We start from the raw sequence: 26808 nt of genomic DNA on the forward strand, positions 1-26808 counted from the left end.
AATTAATGGAAAAGCATTCATAGGCAGTAGGTGGGCTAAATGTCTTACTCCAATATATAGGCATAAAACAATAGAACAGTTTCCAGGCAAGGTAGCTGATCAGACACTTCATAATATTGTTCTGTGAGCTGCCCTGTAAAACCCCTGCCTTGGTATGAAAAGCATCCTAAAGGAAGGGTGGAGGAAAAGGGGAGAGACATATATCGAGGGACATATATCTTTTATCCTTCTTACAGGTACTTGGTGGCCAGACAACTGAGTTATTTGCCTGTCTCAAAATGTATTATTATTATTATTATTATTATTATTATTATTATTATTACTACTACTACTACTACTACTACTACTACCTGGTATTGCTGTGTTTTAGTTTCATTGTTTGAGATACAGATTGTATATACACTAGCATATAGCTATAGCATATAACAAATGCTATTTATTTGAAAACTGTTTAGAGACTGTTCTGGTATTAAGCAGTAAATCAATATATGAAGTGAAACGAAATGAAGCATGTGTTCATACTGAAACCACAAACCAATTCAGTTATCAGTATTTGATAAAATGTTCAAACTAGTCTGCAAAGCAGGGAAATGTGAAAGCTTTAGCCATTGTTAGCTGAGTTGAAATGTTTTGCCATATTAGTTAGATCAATTGGCTTAAAAATATATGGTTCCCTGATTAATCAGCCAGGAGCTTTATTTTGTGTGTGGGGGGGGGGGTCTTATTTGTTACGGGCATACTCAGTGCTATTTTTCTAGAAAACAAGGTGCTGGAACTCACCATGAACACCTCCCTCGTTCTCTTAGAACGGCAGTGGTGCCCACCGGACAAGTGCTGGAAGTGAGTTCTGGGGAGTTCTGGCTGAAAAAAGCCCTGGAAATAGTTCTAAAAAGATTCTTTCTTTCCTCACAGGGGAGGGAATGACTTTTGTAAAACAATATCTGATCCAACACATGTGCTTCATCTAAAAAAGAAAAGGGAGGAGGTTTCTATCCAGTGTTAGTCATGCTCAGAGTAGACCTACTGGAGCTTTGGAAATGACTAAATTAGGTCCACTAATATCAGTGGATCTACCCTGTGTATAACTTCCTTAGATACAGTCCCCACACCCCAATTATTCCTTTTGCTTCAAAGCAATTTTTACTCATGTGCATATTTATTTAAATCTAATTGAGTGGTTAATCAACTAAAACACAAATTATTGATCAATTAAGCTTCATTTAAATGGGTGGCAACGGTAGTTGTTAAAATATAGGTGACCTTGTTCAAAGCAAATATAAGAGGAATTTCAAAATAAACAAAATACGCAGGGTGCATCGTGGTTATAGAAGTCATCCATTGCATCAAACATATATAGGCCCAGTTCTCACATGATGTTAAACCAAAACAAACTTTGTGTGAGCATGCAGGTTCTCAGAGGAGCTTATGGCCACTGTGCAGGTTCTCAGCATGGTCCTCCTGGTCTCATGCTGGTTGGGGCTAAGCCACAGAGGACCATGGGAGAATGCAGAGGTCTTGATCTCTGGGAAGCCATGTGTTCACTTGGGAACCTTTTTCAACTTGAGGGGTACATTGCCTTCTTGGGGCCACATGCCAGTGAGTGCATGGAGCAACTATTATTTTTGCATATGGCAGGTTAGTTTCTCCACACACTCATGCACCCCTTTCTATCCCCCAGTCAGGTAAGTAAGAGTCATTATGGGAGTTCAATTATACTTTCTAGCCAGGCAAAACCACTCAAGGAGAGGGCATACCAATCCTGGAACATGAGGAGAGTCCCTAAAAAGTCTGCTCCCATTCACATAAAAACTGAAGTCTAGGCTCTCCCTAAGCATACAGTTGATGAGTTGTAAATTCCAAGAGAACCAGTTAATCTCAGATGGAGGTAGCTGAAGATAGAAAGTTATTTCTGAGTAAGCAATCTGAGATGAGGTTGGGTTAGGCTAGAGAAAGGGCAGGCAGGGAGATAGACTGATGAGCAGAGGAGGCTTCTAAAGCAGTACATTACAAGGTGCTGTGTCCCTGGTTCCTGGCCCAGAGCTCCTGCTACCAGCTATCTTCTGCATCCCAGACACCTGCTTGAATTTCACTCCAAAGCAGCAGGCACCTGGCTTCATTCATTCATTTAGGCAGTCAATTAATATAGTGTGGTGTAGGAGCCAGTGTGGTGTAGTGGCTAAGAGCGGTAGTCTCGTAATCTGGGGAACCGGGTTCGCGTCTCCGCTCCTCCACATGCAGCTGCTGGGTGACCTTGGGCCAGTCACACTTCTCTGAAGTCTCTCAGCCCCACTCACCTCACAGAGTGTTTGTTGTGGGGGAGGAAGGGAAAGGAGAATGTTAGCCGCTTTGAGACTCCTTAAAGGGAGTGAAAGGCGGGATATCAAATCCAAACTCTTCTTCTTCTTCTTCTAGTGCCTTTTAGCAAGGGGTGGGGGGAGTTCCTCCCAAGGTAACTTACAGAAACGGAAAAACAAGCCCAATAATGTAGATACAACTGAAGCAATCCTAAAACTCGAGGAGGAAACATAAGCATCCAACAGCCAGCATGTACAGCACACATCAATAAAACAATGAACAAAGTAGAAAAGCTGTTAAGGATGTTCCCAAAGCCATATGTATATCTGGGAGGGCATCCAGAAATGTGTGGTTGCCACTGAGAAGGTGGCAATCTGATAGACCTTGATGTTGGGCTAGAAAGCAGGACCTTCAAGGCTGGTTTTGGGGACTGGGGAGGGTCATAATAGATGCAGGCAATCCTTCAGATAACCTGATCCAAACCAATTCAAGGTTTCAGGAAGTACTGGTGTAATATGAGTAAGCTTGAACTGGCCCCCTCCCACAAGCATTCTGGCAGCTACATTCTGTACCAGTTTAAGTTTCTGAATAGTTTTTAAAGGCAGCCATATGTAGGCCTGCAGTCTTGGTGACATATGCCTATAGTTCCCTCTTTGAGCCAGCTGATTTGCTAGCACAGGGAGTAGAGAATCTGGCAGCCAAGACTGCTCCATTTCAGACCCATGTCTGAAATGTCTGACGTCACCTAAGTTTGTGTCCCGAACCTGTGCCAGTAACAATGGTAAAAATATGGAAAAGCAACTGTAGACCATTAGAGCCTCTTGAGATATTTACAGCAAGTTTCCACCAGAAAAGCAATAGAGAGACAAGGAGAAACAGGAGAAACAAATAGTGAAGCAAGTCCTTTCTTGTTCCCTTAGAAATAGATGCTACAATAGTATACAATACAATAGACACTACAGAAACTATTCTACAAGAAAACTAATTCAATCAATAGGGCCACCAAGGCTACAATCAGTAGACATTTCCTTGGAACTCATTCAACTCAATGGGATTAATTTCTGAATAAACACACAGAGGATTGGGCCACACAGTTATCTAGACCACAAGCAGAATCAAGTGGACTCCCTGTTCATTTAATGGATTATTACACTGCCATCCGCACTGCTGTCAGTAGAGAATACGCTTGAGCAAACATATTTATGCTGATCTAATCTTTGTATGCCACTTTCGTTCCTTGGGAATTCTAGCAAGAAGCAAAAATTAAGTCCTTTCATCAGCATTTCTAACTTGCCTTAATGCTTGTGCCAAAGAAAAGCATTATTCTTTACCTTGGTGGTTTACAAGAAAGATGGAAGAATTTGAACATTTTACTGGGGGAAATGGGTCATAGGAAGGAGATGGACAAGCCAACTGACAAATGCTCGTTATTAGGAAACTTGCAACTAACAATGTAGTTTGTAGGTGGAGCCAGAGCCAGTGATACGTGCAGCCAACTAATTATAGGTTTGTTCCCATCTTTCTCCCTGCTGAGTTCTACAAGGGCAAAATTGAGACTGAGGAGGACAAAGCTTGCAGCCAGCTTAACTGGTTGTAAAAAGGTAGGCAGGTGGGGACTGGTCATGAGTAAACTCAGGTTGGTGAGGAAGTGCCCTGTCATCCTTAATAGGCATGCCCCCCCCCCCGCCCACCAACACTGGTAGTTGAAATCCAACAGCATCTCAAAGGCACCACGTTGGCTGCCACTGCCCTAAAGAATACTCTTACTCTGTGCAGGCATATAGTTTCATGGATCCCTATCCTTCAGGCTCATTCCTTTGCTTTTCCTTCCAAGTCCTGAGCCTCATATCAGTATCCTACCTGAGCCTGAAGCCCGTTATACCTAAGTGGTTAAACGATGAGCAGAGAAGGAATTGCTTTAGAAAATCAGCACTTCTTCCCTGCACTGCTAACGAAGTGGGCTCTTAGATCTGAGTCAAACGCAGGACTTCTTTACACAGAGAATATACCCATTTTCTTCCCACGATATTTTTGTTCAGCTGTGATCACGAAGGTCTGACCAAAATGTTATTAAAAGTAAGTATTCTTTCTTAAGTAAACCATGAATTTAAGACATCAAGCCCAGCAAAAGGGCCTGAGTTATTTGACACCTCACACATTGTAATAGAATTCTAAGTCTGGCGTGTAAAATAAATGCAGAATTCAAATGCACAGTGGTTTGGTTTTTCTCAGAAGCATGTAAAACAGTGCAAAATCTACTGGGTTTATTTCTGAATATGAGTGCAATTGGATTACAGTTTATGTATTTATTTTATTTAGCCCATTACAAAATCCTATCTGATCTTTATCCCTTACTTTCTTCAAAAGTGTTTAGGTCAATGCATATTATTTTCCCCATTTTATTCTGACAACAGCCCTGTAGTGTAGGTTAGGCTGAGAGAGAGAGACTGGCCCAAGATTCCCCCACCCCACCCCCATATGCTTTGTAACTGAGCAGAGATTTGAATCTATTTCTCACTGATCTAGGCCCTGATTCACAGTAAGCACTGTACCACATTGACTCCCATAATCATGGAATAACCTCAGCTCCTTTAACTGCAGTAGACAGAGGTTCAGCATAATGCAAATGCTTGTTTGGATCCAGAAAGTCCCTGAGTAGAGTTCTACTCATGGAAATCTCCTGCTGGGGGGCTGGGAGACAGATTTTCCCCAATGTCCCCTTTACCCTGCAGCCTCTGCGCCCTTGCAAATCTGCTCTTGAAGGTTTGAGGATCCTCTAGAACAGCATCTGAGTTGGCCGGGGCAGGAGGCTTCAGGGGGAATCGCTGAATTGTTTCCCCTTTCACAAGCAAGAGCCTCTCTGCTGGACAAAAACCCTTGCAGAGCCAGGTTATGTCTTCATATATCTGACTAAAATGGCCAGTGCTTGAATTACTGGGGGGGGGGGCAGGAGGCCTTGCCCCAAGAGCTACTGTTTTTACAAATCTATGGGGTACCGTCATTTGGCCAAAATTGGGGAAATGTGGAGAAGCAGGCTTTGTAGATTTCAGTAAGTCCCCTGTCACACAGAGACATCCTGTTGCTTTGTATATGTTTAGGACTGAAAGTAATCTGCACACAGAATGCACACTCTTCAATGCCAGTTCTACCCAAGGCTAAATTGCAATGATATATTTTGCAATCTACATGCATCCTGTTACAAATGGATGTGTTTTAGCATAGCCACTTAAGTTTCATGAGTGAGAAAATAAGAGACAAGAGGAGATTAATCTGCTAGTTCAAGATGGTATGCCAGTGAAACAGAATCAGAAACAGATCTATAGCCATTGCATTCCCATCCTGGTAACCTCTAGCCTGTAGACTGCAGTCCACCTGTAGCAATGTTGTCTCTCTGGGTGCAGGGCAATTGCTGACTTGTCACATGCCAAGCACATTTATTTAGTCAAGACATTCCATTTAATGACAAGGAGCTCCCATGAAGTGATCTTGGTTCTTGTTTGTGATGAAAACAAATTAAAGCATTTGAGGTTCAACATGCATTAAGCTGTTGCCATTTAATTTGCTTTTGACTTTTACTTTCTGTGTCTTTGCAGAATGCTTTTGTGCAGGAACGAACTTTCTGCAAACAGGTGGAGACAATTCCACAAACAACTTCATCTTAAATTGTTCTATAAGGTTGTTTCACACTTTTCTCAGAAACAAACCAATATTTTCCACCACCTTAACTCAGTTCTTATGGTGTAGCCAAACCAAGTTATCTGACAAGTATACCAGTATGATACTCAAGTTTTCAAACACTTGTTTGCAACAGTCGCACTTGGATTTTTTAAGGTGTACACTTAAATCATAGATGCACTCTTCAAAATGTGTAGAAGGATCCATTTGACCTCAAAATAACTCATAACCAGTTTTTCCCCTAGCTATTATATGCATAATGAATGCTTGTCTCATTTGAGTGATTAAAATCATCAACATATAGCATTTTTTCAACAGCTATATAATCTACGTCATTTCTATAGGTCACTATATACAGGGTGTGTATGTGGTTGTTCTTTTGCAAATTTATAGCAAAATTGAAACAACCATTTAAATTTATGCTACTCAACAGCTTGCCCTGAAGGACATAAAAAAGTTAACAATATTCTGGCCATTTTTGCAAATGATCATACAACTTTAAAAAAGTAAGCTATTTTATTAAAGGTTATAAATTATACTAAAAATATATATAAAAAAATACAAAGCACTTTGACTCATAAGAAACTTCTAAATATGTCTTTGCTGGTTGAAATCTGAAGAAGTCCAAATGCTGTGTGTTTTTAATTATTTTTTAAAATGTCAGTTTTGGGGAAAAGCTTTGTGTAATTTATAGAGTGTCTTGAATGTGTGAGTACATTTTACATTTCAAAGTTAGGAGTATTGCCTTTGAAATGTGTTTTCCATAAATATGAATTCATTTTTATAAACAACAAACATTATTTTACAAAGTTGGTGAAAGATGGAGCCGTAAAGGAAGATGAAGTCAATGACACACACTGGCTAACACAACTGCAGCCCTAATTTGGAAAAGGGACTGAGTTCTAAAACTCCAACAAGACAAAAGAAACAGTAAATATCAACATTTCAATTTATTACGCTGTCATTAACTGGAGGATTAATACCTGCAGACAATACTGAGCACTTGGTTTAAGAGCCAATATGGATTATTCTTGAAAGCACTGTGTCACAAGCTTTCCACAATTAATCTTCTTTTGTCCCCAGAAGGTTTAAACTCCATGTAATTATAATTCTAATAAAAGCATTTATTTATTTCAGAATGATCCTATGCACACAGATTTCCAAGTAAGAGAGAGGCTCAGAGAGTTCAGCAGGGCTTACTCCTAGGTGAGTGTGCACTAAGCAGTGTGCCTAATCTCAGCATTTAGACTTTGTTAAGTCTCTCTCTGAGTTTTTCCACCAGACACCCTGACCCACTACGGATCACACCAGTGATGTGGATATGAAATTACAGTTTGGGGGAGGAGGGAAATAACAGTAACATGATATCACTAATGCTAATAACCACAAGGACTGTACTATTTGTATCACTGAATGTTTCATCTTAAAAACGACTATAGCAACGTAGAAAGAGTGCGCTAGGGAATTGCCTTATCCAAGCGATGCTTCCCTCTTTACCAGAGGGGCACAATGACACCACCATGAACAAGGTCACGAGTTTGCAGGAGATGTGTGCGGCGTGCGATGCAATTTGAAATGTCAACTCTGGTATTTGTGCATCCCGTGCAGAATGCTGTAAGATCACGTTAACCCAGATTATATATAAACCAAGGCAGCAGCTACCCCAATGAAAAATTAATATCCCATTTCCCTCATTCTACTGCTCTGTAATGTACACTCTAGAAAATGGCATGGACCTGCTTACTGCAAACAAAGTCAGAGATCATAAATGGAGCTGTTGTCGCCTGCCAGTAGCAGCTCTCCTGCTGACTGATTGCAAGAGGAAGTTGTTCTTAAACAGTGATGTCACTCTGTGATCTGTCAGTCTCCATGTAGCAGCAGCAGCAACAACAACACAACCTATAGTTCACTCCATAGGAAGCAATTCGGCAGTCCTTTCCCCGCTTCATATCTCTTTCTGGAAATCAATTAACTGCATTTAATCAAGGGTCAATTTATGAAGCTCTCCCACCAAATTAACCGCCAATAATTTGATACCATGTGTGGGAGTGCAGAACTGTGCCTCTCCATCCCTTTCAGACCCCTCTAAGCCTTCAAATCCCAGAGGACTCACTGTAATAAAAAGCAGGTTATCCTTGAAATGTTTTCATAAAGTGATGTGTGCATATGAAGCGGTTGAGGGGACTGGAGGGAAGATGGAGAAGGATAGATGGATCCTTTGCTGTGGACTTGCTCACAGCACCAGATACCAGGGGAGTATCCACCACACAGTTCCACCTCAAATCACCCACGTGCTTGGTTCCTGTGTCTTTTAAAAGATACTTGCCTTACTTGCAAGGCAAAGGGAAACTAGTGTGTTTGGATTCAACCCCGCTTACCTCTACCCCACCCCCTTTTAGCCTGGGCCTACCATAGGCAAGAAAGATCTGGGGGTCAACAGACAACGTCAAAGGATTGCCCAGATCAACCAGACCCCTACCCTAATTCGCATCCAGTGCCCAAGCTAGTGCCCAAGCACCACATCCAGCGGCCCTCTTCTGCCTGATCTTCCGGTCCCCGGTGGCATCATTCCTCCCTCCCTGCCTGCCTCCCAAATCCCCCCACCTCCCCCCAATGACCCCCTCGATCCCACTCCCAGTGCCCTCTCCCCCTACGGTCCTGTCAATTATCCCTGGCTTCCCGTCTCTCCCATGCTTGCACCCGCCCATGCTCCCTCTCTATTGACCCCCGTCCCTTAAGGCCCCCTCCCCTAGGGGGGGGTTTCTTTCCCCGCAAACACCCAACGTCCTCTCTACAACTTAACGCCCCCCCCCCGCGCGCTCCGTCCAAGGATCCTCCTCCCTTCTTCCCTCACCTGTCGGAAGGGGTGGGATGGAGGAGGGTGGCTGAAATGACCCTCGGCGCGCAGAGCCCCTTCCCCGCGCCCCTCCCGCGTACCGTCTGAAGCCCTGGAAGGACGAGGGCCAGGACATCCTGGATTTCTTCAGGCCGGGCCGGTGGCCGGTCTCCAGGGCGAAGGACGCGCGGTCCATGGCGCGGCTGTACAGGTAGCGCTCCGTGTCCGAATAGCCCCGGTGCCTCACTCTGCCGCCGCCGCCGCTGCCCCCGACGACGCGACCCCGGGCGGCTGTGGGGAGAGGAGGGGCAGGCGGCGGCGGCAGCGGCGCGGGAGGCGGCGGCGGCGGGCACTGGGGCGCCTGCGGCTGGTGCACGAGGAAGTGGTGCTGCTGGCGGAGCTGGTAGCGGCAGTGGTGCTCGTGGCGCCACAAATGCTTGGGCGCCGCCGGGCTCCCGTCGCCGGGGCCGCTGCTGCCGGTCTCCGCCGCTTCGACCAGGCTGGGGCGGCTCTCCTCAGCCTCCATGCTGGGGCCGCAGCCGCCGACGGGGCAAAAGGCGGACAGAAGCGCGGCGCACCCGCTGTCCTTGCCGCTTGCCGAGCTGCAGACGCGCTCCTTCGCCGCTCGCCGGGCGCGCTCGCTAAGCAACGGCGGCGGGGCTGCCTGCCTGCCTGCGCGCCTCTCCTCGCCTCGCCTGCTCAAGCCCGCCTTGCGCCACTACCGGGCTGCTGCTGCTGCTGCTGCTGCTGCTGAAAAGTTGGACAGCTCCCTGCGCCGGCTGCTGCCAGGCGGCGGGGAAAGGCACTCCCTCGGCGTCTGCTCGCCAACTCGGCCGCTAGGCGACGACGTTGCCTGGCCTTAGGGCTGCCACTTGCCCAAAGGGCGGCGGCGGCGGCAGCCTGCGCGAACCGAGAGCCCCGCAGGAGGAAGGCAGAGCAGCGCCCGGCTGCAGCCAGGGAAGCAGCCGCCGCCGCCGCCGTAGCAGCCGGCATAGACCGGAGTGGGCGCCTGGGGCTGAGCAGCGTGGACGCGCGGCGGCCGAGACTGCTGAGCTGACCTAAGCGGAGTTTTCCTCCAGCTCCATCGCCTCCAATCGCGTCTCCTCCGCCTCTCCGAACTCCCGGGAGATGGGCTTCTCGCTGCTTTTCTGCGCTCGCCTCCCCGAGGCTGCTATTCGGTCACTTCTCGTTTTCAGACAGACCCACCCCGCTCTCTCGCTCTCTCTCCACCCGCCCCCCTTAAGAAGTCACTTTGGGTGGCAAAGTTGCACAAAGTCGACGTCGCTGCGAAAGGGACTCTAGGTTTAAGGAGGGGGGTGTGGAGAAACAGGGAGCCGAAAGCTGTCCCATTTCCTCTTCTGCCCATCCATATATTTGGGGAACTATTTCTCTCTCTCTCTTTGCAACAGAAGCTGGGAGGGAGGCAGAGGTCCTCCATGCACCAGCGTTCTCCAAAGTGCTCCACTTAAGGCTTGAAATATTAAGCTGCTCCTCTCCCCCAGCCCTTCCTCTCCCCGCCTTTCTCTAAGTACTGTACTCCTGGCTGCGAATTAACACCGCGGAGCTTTAATTATAACGAGTTCTGCGTCTTCCGTTACGAATAAAGGATAGGTCAAGCTCTTCCATTATTATGAACCACCAGTTTCAGGAGTTTGTGAATGCCGGGGAAAATGCCTTTGAGCAGCTGATTCTCTGTGCGTGACAAAAATAAAAATAAAAAATGATTCCACTGTTTAAAAACAGACCCGGCTAATCAAAGTGGATTTTATTTTAAGCAGTAAAATGCTACTATTCTAAAATAAACTCATAGTACTAGGCGAGAGAGGTCTCCTTTAGGGAGCAGCAGCTGTGAATCCTCTTCTCTGTGTTTCAGATTACCTGCGATGAGAGCATCTAGATCCCAGGTTATTATGAGGGATAGGAACAAGATCAACACAAAAGCGTCTGAAATGCCCTGTTTTTCTTGTCTGTCTCTAAAAACAAACAAACCTAAAAAAACCAACCCTCTCATAAACTTGAATCTATCCAAATAATAGATTTGACCCTAAATGTGAATTTGTGTGTCTGGCTCAGGAAGGCATTCCGACACATGATTAAACCAGTTCATGCAATGGTTACATCCACATTAACCAAGACAAATAGATATTGCACAGAAGAAGAGTTTTGCTGAACCCGGCCAAAGACTCATCTAGACCAGCCTAAGGCAGTCTTCACCAACCCGCTGCCCCTGATGTTTTGGACCACCACTTCCATTAGCCCCAGGCATGTAGAAAGTACTACCATATTTGGAAGTAGCTCTATTTTACTTTCAAATGGATGGGCACTTCACTATTAGAGGGTTACTGAGGTGAGCCTGCCATCTTTCTTTCTCACAAATGTGCTCCAGTCAAGTGACCCATGCTTTGCACACAGCTGGAATGCTACCCTAATATTTTGGTTCTGTGCCCAGAAAATGCTAAAATCTTCATACCCTGCATCTGGGGCTTCATGCATATTTTTCAAGAGACATAACAAGATATGAAGTCTTAGAGCTTTGCAAATGAATTAAAAATTAGGAAGTCACTGGTCCAGATGACACCCACCCAAGCTTTGTTAAGTAACTCAAATATAAAATTCCTGATCTTCCCAATGAAAATATGCAACTTGTCCCTAAACTTGGCCTTTTTCCGAGACAACTGGAAATTAGCCAATACAATGCCAGTTTTTGGTTTTTTTAACTGCATGCAGAAGGATCAAGAAAAATATAGGGCAACCGCTTAGCATCTGAATAAAGTGGTGAACAGCATTATTACAGATAGAATTATTAAGCATATAGAAGAACAAGTTTTCTGAGGAAGACACAGCATGGCTTCTGGAAAAGGAAGTCCAGCCTTTTGGAGTTCCTTTAAAGTGTCATCAAGTATTTGGATGGGGTAATTTGGTAAACAAGAGATGGGAAGTCTTTTTGGCCTGGTACACCAGGTTCCATTATCATCATCATCATCATCATTATTATTATTATTATTATTATTATTATTATTATATTAATTAAATGTATATACTGCCCTTCATCAAAAGATCTCAGGTTGGTTCAGAGAATAAAATACAAGATAAAACACAAGTAAATACTTGGATCACAGCCAATCCAGCAGGGTGGAAATGACTGCCCAACACGAGATGAGCAGCAACTTCAACTCTACTGATCTACAGGGATTGTCTACACCAGCGTTTCCCAAACTTTGGTCTCCTGATCACTGGTCCTGCTAGTTAGGGATAGTGGGAGTTGTAGTCAAAAAACAGCTGGAGACCCAAGTTTGGGAAACCTTGGTATATATGATCAAGTTTTGCATGGGAAGCTCAGTTGTGCAGCCAATCTATATGCATCCCTATCTGCCCCTCATCTGATATCAGGTGTAGAGTAGCCATGGTTGGGGAAAATGGCCTTGTGGGCCAAATTAGGACATGTGATGGGCCAACTTTGGACCACAGGGTGGAGCTTCCCAACCGCCATCAGCAAGGGTTCCTGAGAAACTTAACACATGGAATCAGAAGGCACAAGTAATTGATTAAACAAGAGGAAGCAGAGAATAGGAATCAATGAAAAATTATTGAAATAGAGGGAAGTAAGCCATGGGGTCCCCCTGAGACTTTACATAGTATTCAGTGCTGTTTAATTTGTTCATAAGTGATCCAGAGTTAGTGATGACCATCGTGGTAACCAAATTTATAGATAATACCCAGTTATTCTAGAAATGGAAAACTCAGGCAGACTGTGAAGAGTGCCAAAGGGATCACTCCAAGTGGTGGATGAGCAACAAGAAGTGGAACATGGCTCAGTGTAAATAAATGCAAAGTAATCACACAACGGCAGAGAATTCAAAGTTCACATATACATTGATGAAATCTGAGCTTGTGGATTAACCCAGGAAAGAGATGTTGAGGCTGATGGTTCAATGAAAACACCAGCCTAGTATATGGCAACTGAGAAAGAGACAAAACCCACACTAGGGAAAAGTACTGAAAATTCAGCCTCCAGTATTGCAATGCCTTTCTAACAAACCTATTGTGCAGCCACATTTTGAATACTGTGCACAGTATCCCCCCTCCATCTCAAAAAGAGTATTGTAGGAATGGAAAAGGTGCAGGAAAGGCTAACTAAAATTAACAGAGGCTATGACAAAAGGTGGGCAGGCGGAATGGGAGGAGCAGTTATCAGGTGGGAACATCCATGGCAGGGCCACCCACTCCCTGAGCCAACAGATGCAGTCACTACCAGTGCAATCCTATGCAGGTTTACTAAAAAGTAAATCTTGCTGTGTTCAATGGGGCTTACTCTCAGCTAAGTCTGGACAGACTTTCAGCCTAGATCAAAATCCTTGAAGTTTCCAATACACTTTCAATGGACCTCATTTTGCTAAGGAACTGAATGAGTTCTTGAATGGCATTGACTAAGGCCCAGTTCCTACTAAACCACACAGTGTGGTTGATGTTTTCTTATGGTTGCTGCCTACACCTCTCTGGTAGCATCAGACTGGAGGAACTACATTAGAGGGATAGGATCATATGGGAAGAACTAAATGGTTTCTAATGCTGATGTAATCCCTCCAATGTCATCCTGCCCTGCCCTTCCATATTGTTCTTCTATTCCTGTGTTACCTGAGTGGGAGTACAATGGGACACAGCTCCAGGAAAGTGGCAACCACACTGCTCTGGTAATGTGGGATCTAAATCTTAGCCAGTCTCATTTAAGAACAGTTCCTTTATATAATGAGCTCTCTAAAGTCTATGGTATATTTATTGAAAACTTCAGACAAACCAGCCCTGTGTTTTGCAGTTGCACAGTTTTCACACAGTATCTGGTTTACGGCAGCAGCATCCTTCTTCTGAAAGTGGAAAAAGAATTCAGCAGATAATAGCTACAGAAATACACTGGAAACATGAATGAATAAACAGAAGAAAGCAAGGCTTTTAAATCACGGAGGCCTGATTAAGAATAAAAGATGCAGATACATTTGAAAACCACATGTCGTAAGAGAGAGAGGACAGTGTTACCAAAGCAGAGAAATACTGCAGCATAAATTTAAATAAAGCATTTATCGTCCATTTCAAACAAAGGGGCAATGTAAGATAAGGCTAACATTAATTTGTCAACTTCAACATGCTTTCTGAAGTCATATACAGTGGTAGAGAGAAAAAAATTAACACTGAAGAGTCTCTGAATGTCCTACACATGATTACACAATTTACAGACCAATCCTACGCATGCATGCTTGGAAATAAAACTCACTGACTTTAATGGGACTTTCTCCCAAGTAAATGTGCTATTGAAGCCCCATTCACTTTTCCTCTAGTCAGCTGCTTAGTGATAAAATCAAAACATGGTGAACTAAAGAGAGTTAACCTTTTCCCCATGACATTTTTTTCTGATTTAGGCTGCAATCCTATGCACATTTACCAGGGAGTAATTCTCACTGATCACAATGGGATTTACTTCTGAGTAGATACATTGGGCTTGTGCTACAAATTACCCTGTTCCCAAAAGCCATTAGAGAAAACTTATGTGTATCCATACATTTTCCCTAATATGGAAAACAGCAGTTTTGGGAAAGAAAAGTTATGGGATCTTTCATCAGGAAAACAACATTGGGAAGAAGAGGCAAAGCTCTTCCCCCAAATGCAATCCCAGCCCTAGGTCCTTCTTCTCCCATGGTTCTTTTATACAGAAGTGTGATAGATCACTTTTTCACATTAAAAACCCTACACATTCTACAGCTTTTTCTTAGTCACAAATTTGTGTTAACCAGATTTGGCTCAATTTCAAACTGTACAACATGTATGTGCTTTCTGAAATCCTTCACATTCTTTAATAATAATTCTTTAATCAACACATTCCCAGTTGAGAAGGATCACTTCAGATTGGAGAGACACAGAGGATCTGATAAAAGAAAACTACAGGATCAACCCAAGTTATATTAAAATATCTCCACAGAGAACAGTTGACAGAGAAAGTAATATGCAATGCCTTAAAACAGACCCAATTCAGCTAGTTCCACCAAAAGCCGTTCAATATTATTCCAGGGAAAGGCAAAACCTGCTCAGAAGCCCTGTGCAATCCCGTACGCAATGCAAGTGAATTCATATGCTATGTGAGCCATGCGGCCTTTGCAGATTTCACATTTCCATAATGTATGTAGCAGAGATATTATACAAATAACACGCCAAAGATGCATGGCTATCTTCTTACACCTAATGGGCTGTATCTTATTTTTCTAACCAGCTGTCTCCTTTTTCCGTGCTGCAAATCAAAGTGCACTTGTAAGCTCAGAGGCGCTTTCAAACCTACTTGCAATGCTTCTTATGTAAGAAAAGAAAAAAGAATCAAAGGGGGAAACAAATACTTTCTACAACAATACCAGTTTTGTTTACGTGCCCTGATCATTTTACAGGCCTACACAACTTGTAATCCATTAACCAGAATGCAGCCAATATCTTTATGTCTCTATGTCTTCATATGTCCCTATAAGCAGTGAGTCCTGCACTGCAAAGGGATGGACTAGATCAGGCATAGGCAAACTCCAGCCCTCTAGATGTTTGGGACTACAATTCCCATCATCCCTGACCACAGGTCCTGTTAGCTAGGGATGATGGGAATTGTAGTCCCAAAAATCTGGAGGGCCGGAGTTTGCCTATGCCTGAACTAGATGACCTTGGTGAACCTTCCAGCTCCAAAATTCCTTGATTCTATATATCTTATAGACAAATTTGTGGAGGACAAGCCTATCTCATGGCTACTGGCCATGATGGCTATCTTCTACCTCCACTGTTAGAGGCATCATGCCTCTGAATACCAGTTGCTGGGAGTCGCAGGTGTGCAGAATACTGCTGTATTCATGTCCAGCTTGCAGGTTTGCACAGGCATCTGACTGGCCACTGTGAGAATAGGATTCCGGACTAGATGGGCTACTGCCCTGATCCAGAAAGCTCATATTATTTTATGGTGGCCCAGCAGAGTTTGGAAAATTCACGTTTTGTGCCTGCCCATGACTGCAAGAGCAGATGTCAAGTGCCTGGAAGGCCACAGTATATGGCTGATAATAAAGATGACTGACTGTGATTTTTGCAATCTTAAGTTCAAGTTGCCCCCTTTCTGCATCAATTTGTGCGTTTTTTAAAAAAAATCCAGGCGAAAATTCATACATGTCATGCACATTTCTAACACAACACACTTCTGTATGTTATCTCCATGGATATACCGTATTTTTTGCACCATGACACTCACTTTTTTCCTCTTAGAAAGTAAGGGGAAATGTCTGTGCGTGTTATGGAGGGAATGCCTACGTACTTTCTGTGTATGCAATTTCCCTTAACATATGTGATTTTGTGTCTTTTTTTGGCTGAAGAACTGCATTGAGTATCAAAGGCTGGCTATGTTTCAGTTTGCTCATTGTTCCAGGAAATAAAATTTGGTAGGTTCACATTAGCTTGCCAGTTGAACACATCCCTCCCCCATTCCTAGCTGGTAAGACTACATTTGGCTTAGAGAATCATAAAGAGGGTGACATCTCCACTTGGCACCTTGGACAGCTGTATTCATTACTGCAGGCAATCACCTTGGCCTGTTCCTACCCTCCATTTCATCTGCTGGCAGTAGCCAAGTCTGAGAAACTGTGGGAAAGTTGAAATGGTTGGTGGCAACCCAGTCTCAGCTGTGAAAAAGACCACAGTTGTGGGTGGACACACTTATGGGGGGGCACCAGAATGCACTATCAGGACTCCACTCAAACCTGGAGCCAAGCCTGTTCATAAGTTGTGTTGACTCTGCCTAATACAACTACAGTAGTGTTCACAGAAGATGGGTTCTCCAGACTTTTTTTGGGGGGAAATGGTAATCTGGATTTGAAACTGTTCTTGTGTTTGTTTTCTGCGTAGCATCAGTGTTCTCAGCTGAAAATGTAAGATGTGTCAAGCAAAAATAATTGTGGATCTCATTCATCAGACAAATTATTCGAATCTCATCGGTACCGCCCACTGGAGCAAAGCTGGAGTTGTGATAGCTTTCAAAGCAAGGGAAAAATGATTTGCATATTGTGTCTCAAGGACAAAAAGGCAGTGAAGGGGCAGGCAGAGGTGTGTGTGTGTGTGTGTGTGTGTGTGTGTAAGCAACACATGGATCAAACTGTTCATTGTAAAAAAGAAAGGGAGGATGACAAAAATAGCAGTTGTCAGAAGGCACACAAAAGATTTGCTTCTCCCAAAATGTTTGGAATGGCACACTGTCTAGGGGGTCATAAAAATAGCTGAGGCGAAGGGGGTGTCTAAGTTTCCTTGATGAATAATTAGAGCCCCAGATGGCTGTCCTTCTTAATTGTAGTCAGGATGTGAAATTGTCTTTGGATTAATTTACACTTTCAAATCTGTCTTTGAAAGGCAATAGACAAAAATCATGAAAGCTGAAGTTCTGCTGACATTTCTAATATTAGTAGAACTCTCTATTACAGACATCCGTCCTCCCATTCCTCCAGACTCTGTGCATCAGGGATGGGCAGCTTCAGATGTTGCTGAACTTGGAAGTTCATGTTATAATAATAATAATAATAATAATTTATTATTTATACCCCGCCCATCTGGCTGGGCCTCCCCAGCCACTCTGGGCGGCTTCCATAAAAACCAAAAATACAATAAAATATCACACGTTAAAAACTTCCCTGAACAGGGCTGCCTTAAGATGTCTCCTGAATGTCAGGTAGTTGTTTATCGCTTTGACATCTGCTGGAAGGGCGTTCCACAGGGCGGGCGCCACTACCGAGAAGGCCCTCTGCCTGGTTCCCTGTAGCTTTGCTTCTCGCAATGAGGGAACCGCCAGAAGGCCCTCAGCGCTGGACCTCAGCGTCCGGGCAGAATGATGGGGGTGGAGACGCTCCTTCAGGTATACTGGACCGAGGCCGTTTAGGGCTTTAAAGGTCAGCACCAACACTTTGAATTGTGCTCGGAAACGTACTGGGAGCCAATGCAGGTCTTTCAAGACCGGTGTTATATGGTCTCGGCGGCCGCTCCCAGTCACCAGTCTAGCTGCCGCATTCTGGATTAGTTGTAGTTTCCGAGTCACCTTCAAAGGTAGCCCCACGTAGAGTGCATTACAGTAGTCCAAGCGGGAGATAACCAGAGCATGCACCACTCTGGCGAGACAGTCCGCAGGCAGATAGGGTCTCAGCCTACGTACCAGATGGAGCTGGTAAACAGCCGCCCTGGACACAGATTTAACCTGTGCCTCCATGGACAGCTGTGAGTCCAAAATGACTCCCAGGCTGCGCACCTGGTCCTTCAGGGGCACAGTTACCCCATTCAGGACCAGGGAATCCTCCACACCTGCCCGCCTCCTGTCCCCCAAAAACAGTACTTCTGTCTTGTCAGGATTCAACCTCAATCTGTTAGCCGCCATCCATCCTCCAACCGCCTCCAGACACTCACACAGGACCTTCACTGCCTTCACTGGTTCTGATTTAAAAGATTTAAAAGAGAGGTAGAGCTGGGTATCATCCGCATACTGATGAACACCCAGCCCAAACCTCCTGATGATCTCTCCCAGCGGCCGCATGTAGATGTTGAAAAGCATGGGGGAGAGGACAGAACCCTGAGGCACCCCACAAGTGAGAGCCCAGGGGTCTGAACACTCATCCCCCACCACCACTTTCTGAACACGGCCCAGGAGGAAGGAGCGGAACCACTGTATAACAGTGCCCCCAGCTCCCAGCCCCTCAAGACGGTCCAGAAGGATGCTATGGTCGATGGTATCGAACGCCGCTGAGAGATCCAGCAGAACTAGGAAACAGCTCTCACCTTTGTCCCTAGCCCGCCGGAGATCATCAACCAGTGCGACCAAGGCAGTTTCAGTCCCATGATGAGGCCTGAATCCCGACTGGAAGGGATCCAAATGGTCCGCTTCTTCCAGGCATGTTGAGAGCTGGAGTCCAAAAACTCCTGTAGGGTGACCCTTTACCTGTGCCTGCTACACATGACGTTGTAGAGTGACTTGCCTAATCCTATATAAGTCCCAGTTTTATTTGAAGGAGTTATTTTCTCGTGGTCCCCAACACAGATTTGGAAAGATGAATTTTGTACCTTGTTCCTTCCAGCGCCAGTCTTTCCTTTTACCACTTTAGGGAAAGAACATACATGCTAATTAAAGTGTTTATGTCTGTTCCGCAGCACATTCCTAACAATGTTTAGTTAGAAGTAAGTCCTATTGAATTCAATGGGGCTTAGTCGCAAGACTTTAAAATGCCCATACCCTCTATTTCTTGACCTGGCAAAGTTCTGTTGTAGAGGACCCCACTGCCTTTCTGGCTGTTGAGACACAACACACACGTTTTGTAAAGAAAAGGATGTGGTCCAGCCCTTTTGTATGTTTAACCAAAGAGCAAGTCCCATTTCGTTCCTCTCACCTTATGTGTGTAGGCTTGCAGCCATAGCTGGGCTGTTGCAGGGTGGGGGGAAAGGAGATAATGAAGAGTGGTGAGGTTAAAGGCCAACAGAGAAGTCCATGAGAGGTCTGGAGGGTGGCAACATGAGAGCAGGCCTTTTCTGCAGTGGCTCCCTGTTTGTGAAATGCTCTTCCTAGGGAGGTTCACCTGGCGCCTTCACTACATACATATCTTTAGGTGCCAGGCAAAAACTCTTCTCTATATCCAGGCTTTGGGCTTTAACTATCTGTGGCCTTTTAGAAGTGGACAGGGTGTTTTTAATGTATTTCTCCCCCCCCCCCTTGGTTTGACTGTATCTATGTGGGGTTGATTGTCTGTTTGTTTGTAAGCTGCTTTGGGTTGCCCTAGGCAAGATAAAACAACTGACAAATCTAATAAATGATAAAATAATAAGTACATGGGGTTAGAATTACCACCTTAATGGGACATAGGAAGCTGCCTTACATCAAATCAGACCAGTGGTCAATATAACTCAGCATTGGCTATGCTGACCAGCAGTGGCTCTCCAGGGTTTCAGACAGGATTGTCTCCCAGCCCTACCTGGAGACCAGGGATTGAACCTGGGACCTTCTGCATGCAAAGCATATGTTCTACCACTGAGCTACACCCCCTTCCCTATATATAAAATTAGGGCTTAGTCAAAATGGTGGTGGGATGTTCTAATGGAAAACTTACCTGCTACAAAACATGTTCAGGGAGGATCTATATGGGATGAAAGCGTTCTCTCAGTCAAACGGAGGGCAGGTGGCATTGCCCCCACTCTTATATAGCTTTGTGCTGTTTCATACAGCCACGTCTCACCATGCTGCTTGGCTACATGAATCCTAACTGGCTGGATATAATAGTCAAAGAATTAGAATTGGCTTTGTTGGAATCATTCTTCTTGAGATCAGAATGTGTTTGGATGTGTGCATGTGTGTAGATTTGGCTGATATTTTGCAACTAAAAAAGGGAGGTTCCCACCATGATAAAAAACAAATTTTCTCCCAAATCTTTTTGTGAAGTTTTAGAAGACCAATTCAACAACTTTGGTAAAGTGCTTTATAAGTTACATAAATCATGTAACAGTACATGTTAAATGTCAACATATATTTCCCTTGGGGTCCCTTCCAACTCTACAGTTGTATTATTCCTTGCTATCATAATTGTTCTGTACTGAGCATACAGCTCTTGCTGAACAGGCATACAGAGTTCCAATGTGATTTGAAGTCTGTGAGAATCCAGATACTCACATCAATGAGATTCTTCCCTTTCTGTTGTACCATGTTTATTCTCTCTGAACTACATTACAGCAAATACTTTTATTGGACATCCCTAAATGCAATTATTCTGAATTTAAAATGGAAACTTCATAATTATTGCTATTGCTTCTAACAGAACTTCCATGCTAATGCTTATGCATTTACTCAAGTGCTCATTAAAACATATTACGGCATTATGCACTAATGGTCTAATGTAGTTCCTAGACAACCCCATCATTTCCTTGCATTTTATACGTATGGTACTCTGAAAGGTCCCTGCAATATTTTCCTGGAAATGCTTTTTAATAGGTCTAGATGGGCTTAAATGTGAGGAGCAATATACAGAAATAATAAATATACTGTAATTAAACCAGAAAATAGAAGGACTTGGTGTTTATGTATCTGTCATCATTTATAGGAACTCTAGGAAATAAACTCTATGTCACCTGACTACCTTAATTGTTTCTACACAGTCCTCATGGTTTGAATTGATGTTGCCTGCTTATTGCATTCAGGTGCTGATGGTAATGAGTAACCTGGTAGTGATGGGAATAAAATGAACCCACCATGTTGGTTTGTTTACTGAGCGTGGGATTAAGATTAAGTAGCTGGGATAAACCTGGCAATTTAACATGAAAGGCAATTTTGTGAGTTACCATTTGAACTACATGTAAGAGAGAGTGTTTGGTGTGTTTGACTGAATCAGAGGCTATAGCAAGGCAGATCTGAGTCAAGGGCTATCTTCCTAGCTTAGGAAACCTGGAGCCTTTTAGATGTTGCTGGTGGACTCCCAACTACCATCTTCCCCAGCAGCATGGCAAATGCTCAGAGATAGTGGAAGATGGGGCCCAGCAATATATGGAGTAAGGATGAACTGATCTGTACAAAAATTCAGAATCTAAAAATATATAAGGTATTTAAATGCACACCTTCTGAATTGTATTTGTAATGTGTATGTTCTACGATCCAATAACTGTCTCATAAAAATCTAAGGAGTGTGAAATCTGAAGGATTTTCAATACGTGTAGTAGTGCTGGAAATGAGAATTAAGTCAATTCACATAAAGATGAAGACCAAATGCAATTCTTCCCCATCCTTGGAGGAGCACAGGTTTCCCATCTGCCCTAGATGTCCAAGTTGCGTAAAATGCAAGGAAAACTGCCCTGGCAAATCTGCTGGTCTACCAAATATGGAAGGCAGCCCCACACAGAATACATGCTTCCATAATATGAAAAATAAAGGAACTACTAGAAGCAAATTAAAAATTTAAAGGTAGGATTTAAAGTAGGCAAGTGGACCAAATGCACATCAATCAAGCCATCTTTTCTGCTCATCAAAAGTGAACACCTTAAAGACACTGGTTGGGCCCTTTAGAAAAGCAACTCTTACAAGGTCTGGAACCCTAGAAAAATATTACAAAGTTTTAAATAAATATTTTCTTTCTCACATCAGTTGTAACTCAAGCCTACTTTCAACATGGACTAGATCCATATATCTGACACAATAAATCTTAAAATAATTTTCTGTCTTTTTAATTATGAAACCATTTTCAATATAGTCATTTAAAAGGAGAACCTGCCCCTATCACAAGATTCCTTTGGATTCAGAATTACTCTCTGAGATAGCTTTTAGCAGCAGTGATTGAATCAGTTATAGCTCCTGCTTAATGGCATCTGTGGGATCTGGCTACAGGCTTTGAATCTAAAAATTTCCTCAGGATCTTGAAAGGAAATATTAGAAGCAAAATCTGTTTATGTCCCACAGACTGCTCTGGGTGACCTATACATTTGTCACAGGCAAGGCCTCTTCTAGGATAGTATTTGGGTACCATCAGCAGTCAGATTATCAGATTTCACAAAGGCATCAAACTCTGGATAATCCCTTTGTTTACAACCAGGCAGATAGGGGTTCCTGAGACTCCAAAGCAATGAGTAGTAAGAACGGACTGTCCTCCACTTTTTACATTTTTAATTCTGGAGCCTTTACAACTCTGCCGATTACTTCTCCTTTTTATTAAAATGAAAATAAATGTACTTCGAAGCAGGTGAAGGCTTTTTGTGACTGCAGCAGCTCTAACCAAAGGGAAAAATTCAAAGAAGCTATATAAACATGAGTAAGATTTATTTTTGGAAAAGAAAACGTCATTTGAAGCATGCAGGAAAATCATACATAAAATAACATGTTTGCTAGTAAACTCACTAGATTATCATGTTAATGACCCAAAGAATTGCAAAAACAAACCCCTACTATACTTTAGTCAGCTATGAATCTGGGAAAAGATAGTCATAGTTCCATGGTGGGCTTCAAAATGACTTCAAAAGCCCTTGTTCAGTAGTAGCTATGAGAATGAGAGCTCCAAGGCTTACCCAAATGTTTCCCCTTTAAGGGCAAGGATTCCCCTGTTCATTTCAGTGAAAGGTCTACATATAAACAAATTCAATGGTTTGCATATAGCAAATAAAATGAAAACACCCATGTTGCCTGGGATAACTGGGGCAAAGAGCATCATCATATGATGCCCTGCTGGAAACCCTGTGGAGTCACTATCAGTGGTTGTAGATCAGGGACAGGGAACCTGTGGTCTTCCGAGATGTTGATCTTGCCAATCTAGAAAGACTTCCCTTTACCCATCACCCCTGACCACTTGCCATGCTGGTTAGGACTAAGAGGGAGGCGTTTCAGCACGTGGCTTTGCTACTTGTCTTCCACACCCCTGGTGGTGGGAGCCGATCAGCACCCCGGCTCTCCCTGAGTTTGGTAAGAGCCAGGGAGCAGTGGCGATAGCAGAAATGGGGTGCAGCTCGACAGGCCAGGAGGTGGCAATTCCCTCTTTGCCTCAGGTGGCGAGATGGGTCAAATCACCCATACTAGGAGACAATACTAGCTAGATGGGCCAGTGGCCTGGCATTATAGGCAGTTTCCTGTGTTCCTGTTGCATGGTTCCCTATGACTAATTTGATAAGCCCCTAAATGTAGCTAGGGTTGGCCCTACCATTAAGCAGAGTGAAGCAGCAACTTCAGGCAGCTGAAGCCAAGAGGCAAGCCATGTGCACTCTTAAAATAGTCTGGTGCCCTTGGGCACAGTGGAGGGTGATGTCCCATCACTAGTTTCAGAGTAACAGTCAACTGGCAGTTGGATTGGCTTCTGTATGTAGAATAGGGGGAAACCACCTTCTCATCCTTCACTGGAAGTAGTGAAGTATCTTGGGCCTGCCTTGAGTATAGCTAATGGATTAAGAAACTACATGAGTTTGACAGTGACCATGTATAAATATTCAACAACCAAGATACTAAAACACTGAGCCAAAAGAAAAGTGTACATGGAAGAAACAGTATGAGGAAAAATGTAGATAGTTATCAAGAAGCATCTGGTCTGTCTTTAGGTTCCTTGAAAATACGGATGTTTCTCCCAAAAGAAATGGTTGAAAATGCATTGGCTGGGAGATGTAGAGCGAGAAAAGATTTCAAGTGCTCTGTCTCAATTTCCAGTACCATAAAAAGAATTAACTGGATAAAGGATAAGGTTTTCCCACACCCCCATCTCTAATTTATCTGACTTTATGACTGAACTATACGAAACAGAAAGCGATCAAAAGACCACAGCACTTAGGAAAGTGTATTATCTGATCAAATATCTTATCACTCATTCACTATAATCAACAAATTGAATTAAAGCATTTTTTTTTTTTTTACTGTCCTGTTATATCTCATATTCAAGAACGGAAAGAATCTTGGCAGACGATTAAGAAAGGAGGAAATAAACTATGCAGGAAATCTCATTTTCATATTGGCTGGTTAGTTTGCCATATGAATACACAGATTTATTAATTTAGATTTTTCACTCTATCCATGCCCAAAGGCTTTAGGCAGGTAATAGGATATTAATATGCCCATTCATAAAGTAGCAGTTACAATAAACAAATCAAAGCACAGCATTATAAAATGTTACACTCCTTGCAATGGCTTAACCACTACCACTACTAGAAAATGCAGGGCACCTCTTTCCTACCTATCACCATGAAGACTGCAGGCAGGTCCCTGCTTGCTGACACACCATTTGGTTTTGATTGACTGATTGACTGATTTTATTTCTATTCCACTCTTCATTTAAATGAATCCCAAAGCGGCTTACAAACAATGAATTATAATAACATGATCGAACATAATAGAACATCACAAATACAGCATAAATCACACAGAATAATTAGAATCATAGACTCCTAGAGTTAGAAGGACCATCTAGTCCAACCCCCCCCCACAATATGTGGGGCTCAAACCCACAACATGGGGCTCAAACCCACAACCTGAGATCAAGAACTTCCTGACAGTAAGAGCTGTTTGACAGTGGAATTTGCTGCCAAGGAGTGTGGTGGAGTCTCCTTCCTTGGAGGTCTTTAAGCAGAGGCTTGACAACCATATGTCAGGAGTGCTCTGATGGTGTTTCCTGCTTGGCAGGGGGTTGGACTCGATGGCCCTTGTGGTCTCTTCCAACTCTGTGATTCTATGATTCTAAGAGCCTCATGCTCTACCAACTGAGCTATCTGTCATCAGTGAAACAAGTACAATCCATAAAACACTCTTAACAAAGCAACGACTAAAAAATAAGCTAAACATCACAATTAAAGTCAGTCATATTATATAATTAACAAATCAACACAGCATTTATAATGTATAAAATTTTTTAACATTAACAAAGCAGCAACCAAAAAAGTAAAGTAAGCCCTGCTCAGTTCACACACTCTCTCTCCACACCCCCATGACTCATAATCTTTCACTCTATTCATCTCATACACATAATGTCCATGGAAGCACCTCCCTTCTGAAGGTTCCTCAGGTTGGAGGTGGGCCAGCACAAGTGAAACCAACCACCTCCTGATGGCAAACAGAGTCTCTCTGTACTATTTCTGAACTATCATAGTCCACAGGCTGATGACCCATGATAGACATGGCCAAGTGAAGAGAGGCAAGGAAGGAGCTTTAGTCTGGCCCAATTTCAGACTCTAGAGCTGCAATCATATACACCAGGGGGTACCAGCCTTTTTGCACCTGTGAGCACATTTGGGCTTCAGAGTGAATGCCACGAAGGCCAGTTCTCTGTTCGCTCCTCAATAATAATAATAATAATAATAATTTATTATTTATACCCCGCCCATCTGGCTGGGTTTCCCCAGCCACTCTGGGCGGCTTCCACAGAAACCAAAAAACACTAAAATATCATACATTAAAAGCTTCCCAGTTCAGCCAGCCCCTGGGAGACAAGAAGTGGGGAAAGTGTGCATGCTTTACTAATGAATCCCGGCAAAAGTCAGCTCTAGTAAAATCCAATCCACAAGAAAGCACATAGAAGTGAAAGAGGAAATAGGGGAAAGTGTCGCTCATCCTTCTTCAACACTTATGTACTTTTCAAGGAAGAAAAAGGTAACCACCCTCACCAGGGGAAGATCTCAGGGGCATCAATGTGCCCATGGGCACCATGTTGGCAAAACTTGTGGTACACATTAACTCAGTGGAGCTTTCTTCTGAGTAGACATGCATGAGATTGCATAAACCATGCGTATGACTGTAAAAGACCTAGGTAGAAAGGAGTTGAATGTTCTTCTGAAACGCCCCCCCCCTTTCTTCTCAACGAAGCATGACAATGCCGTTTCTTTTCTCACTATTTGTCAGTGTGGATGTGCCTCTCTCCGTACATGATTTTCCAAAATCACCTCCAAGCTAGAGGTACTACTTGAACAAGATTCAAATGGGATGAGTTATGGATGCTCAGTGTTTGGAGCTTCTGACATACTTCCTTTTCAGAATTTTTTCTTTGGGAAGAGGCGTGTCGACTAAGGCCTCACCATAGTGGCAGTTTACATCACAACTGCAATGTGGGGAAACCAGGGTTTAATCCTTTGCCTCCCGCACCGTGGTGCTTCAACTCAGGAATTCCAACACCAAGCTCGCGCACATCTCTAGGTAAAGGTAAAGGGACCCCTGACCGTTAGGTCCAGTCGTGTACGACTATGGGGTTGCAGCGCTCATTTCGCTTTATTGGCCGAGGGAGCCGGCATACAGCTTCCGGTCATGTGGCCAGCATGACTAAGCCGCTTCTGGTAAAACCAGAGCAGCGCATGGAAACACTGTTTACCTTCCTACTGACCCTAAAAAGCGGTCATACACCATGGGGGGAAAGGAGGGCAGCAATATCAATCTCAGACAAGCTCCCCAGATATAGATGGTGCTTCATCTGCACTCCAGTTTCTAAATACTCCTAATGAGCTCTGAGTGTGATATACCCTTTGTCAGAAACAATAGTCAT

The 26808-nt window shown here is 43.7% G+C and overlaps 1 protein-coding gene across 3 annotated transcripts in view; it reads right to left on the minus strand.

The window, feature by feature from the left end:
• The window catches only part of PDE4D (phosphodiesterase 4D), a 639723-nt gene that overhangs the window by 418139 nt on the left and 194776 nt on the right, over window positions 1–26808 (minus strand). Inside the window, exon 1 of one of the 3 annotated variants that reach the window (XM_082241915.1) lies at window positions 8908–9508. The exons of the other annotated variants lie outside the window; for them this stretch is intronic. Coding sequence (XP_082098041.1) covers window positions 8908–9332 — 425 coding nt within the window. The 5' untranslated portion in view covers window positions 9333–9508. Of the gene's footprint in view, window positions 1–8907; window positions 9509–26808 lie in introns of those variants that run through there. 3 annotated transcript variants of the gene reach the window in all.

Source organism: Podarcis vaucheri, assembly GCF_965113315.1.
Source record: "Podarcis vaucheri genome assembly, chromosome: 11".
Lineage (NCBI taxonomy): Eukaryota > Metazoa > Chordata > Lepidosauria > Squamata > Lacertidae > Podarcis > Podarcis vaucheri.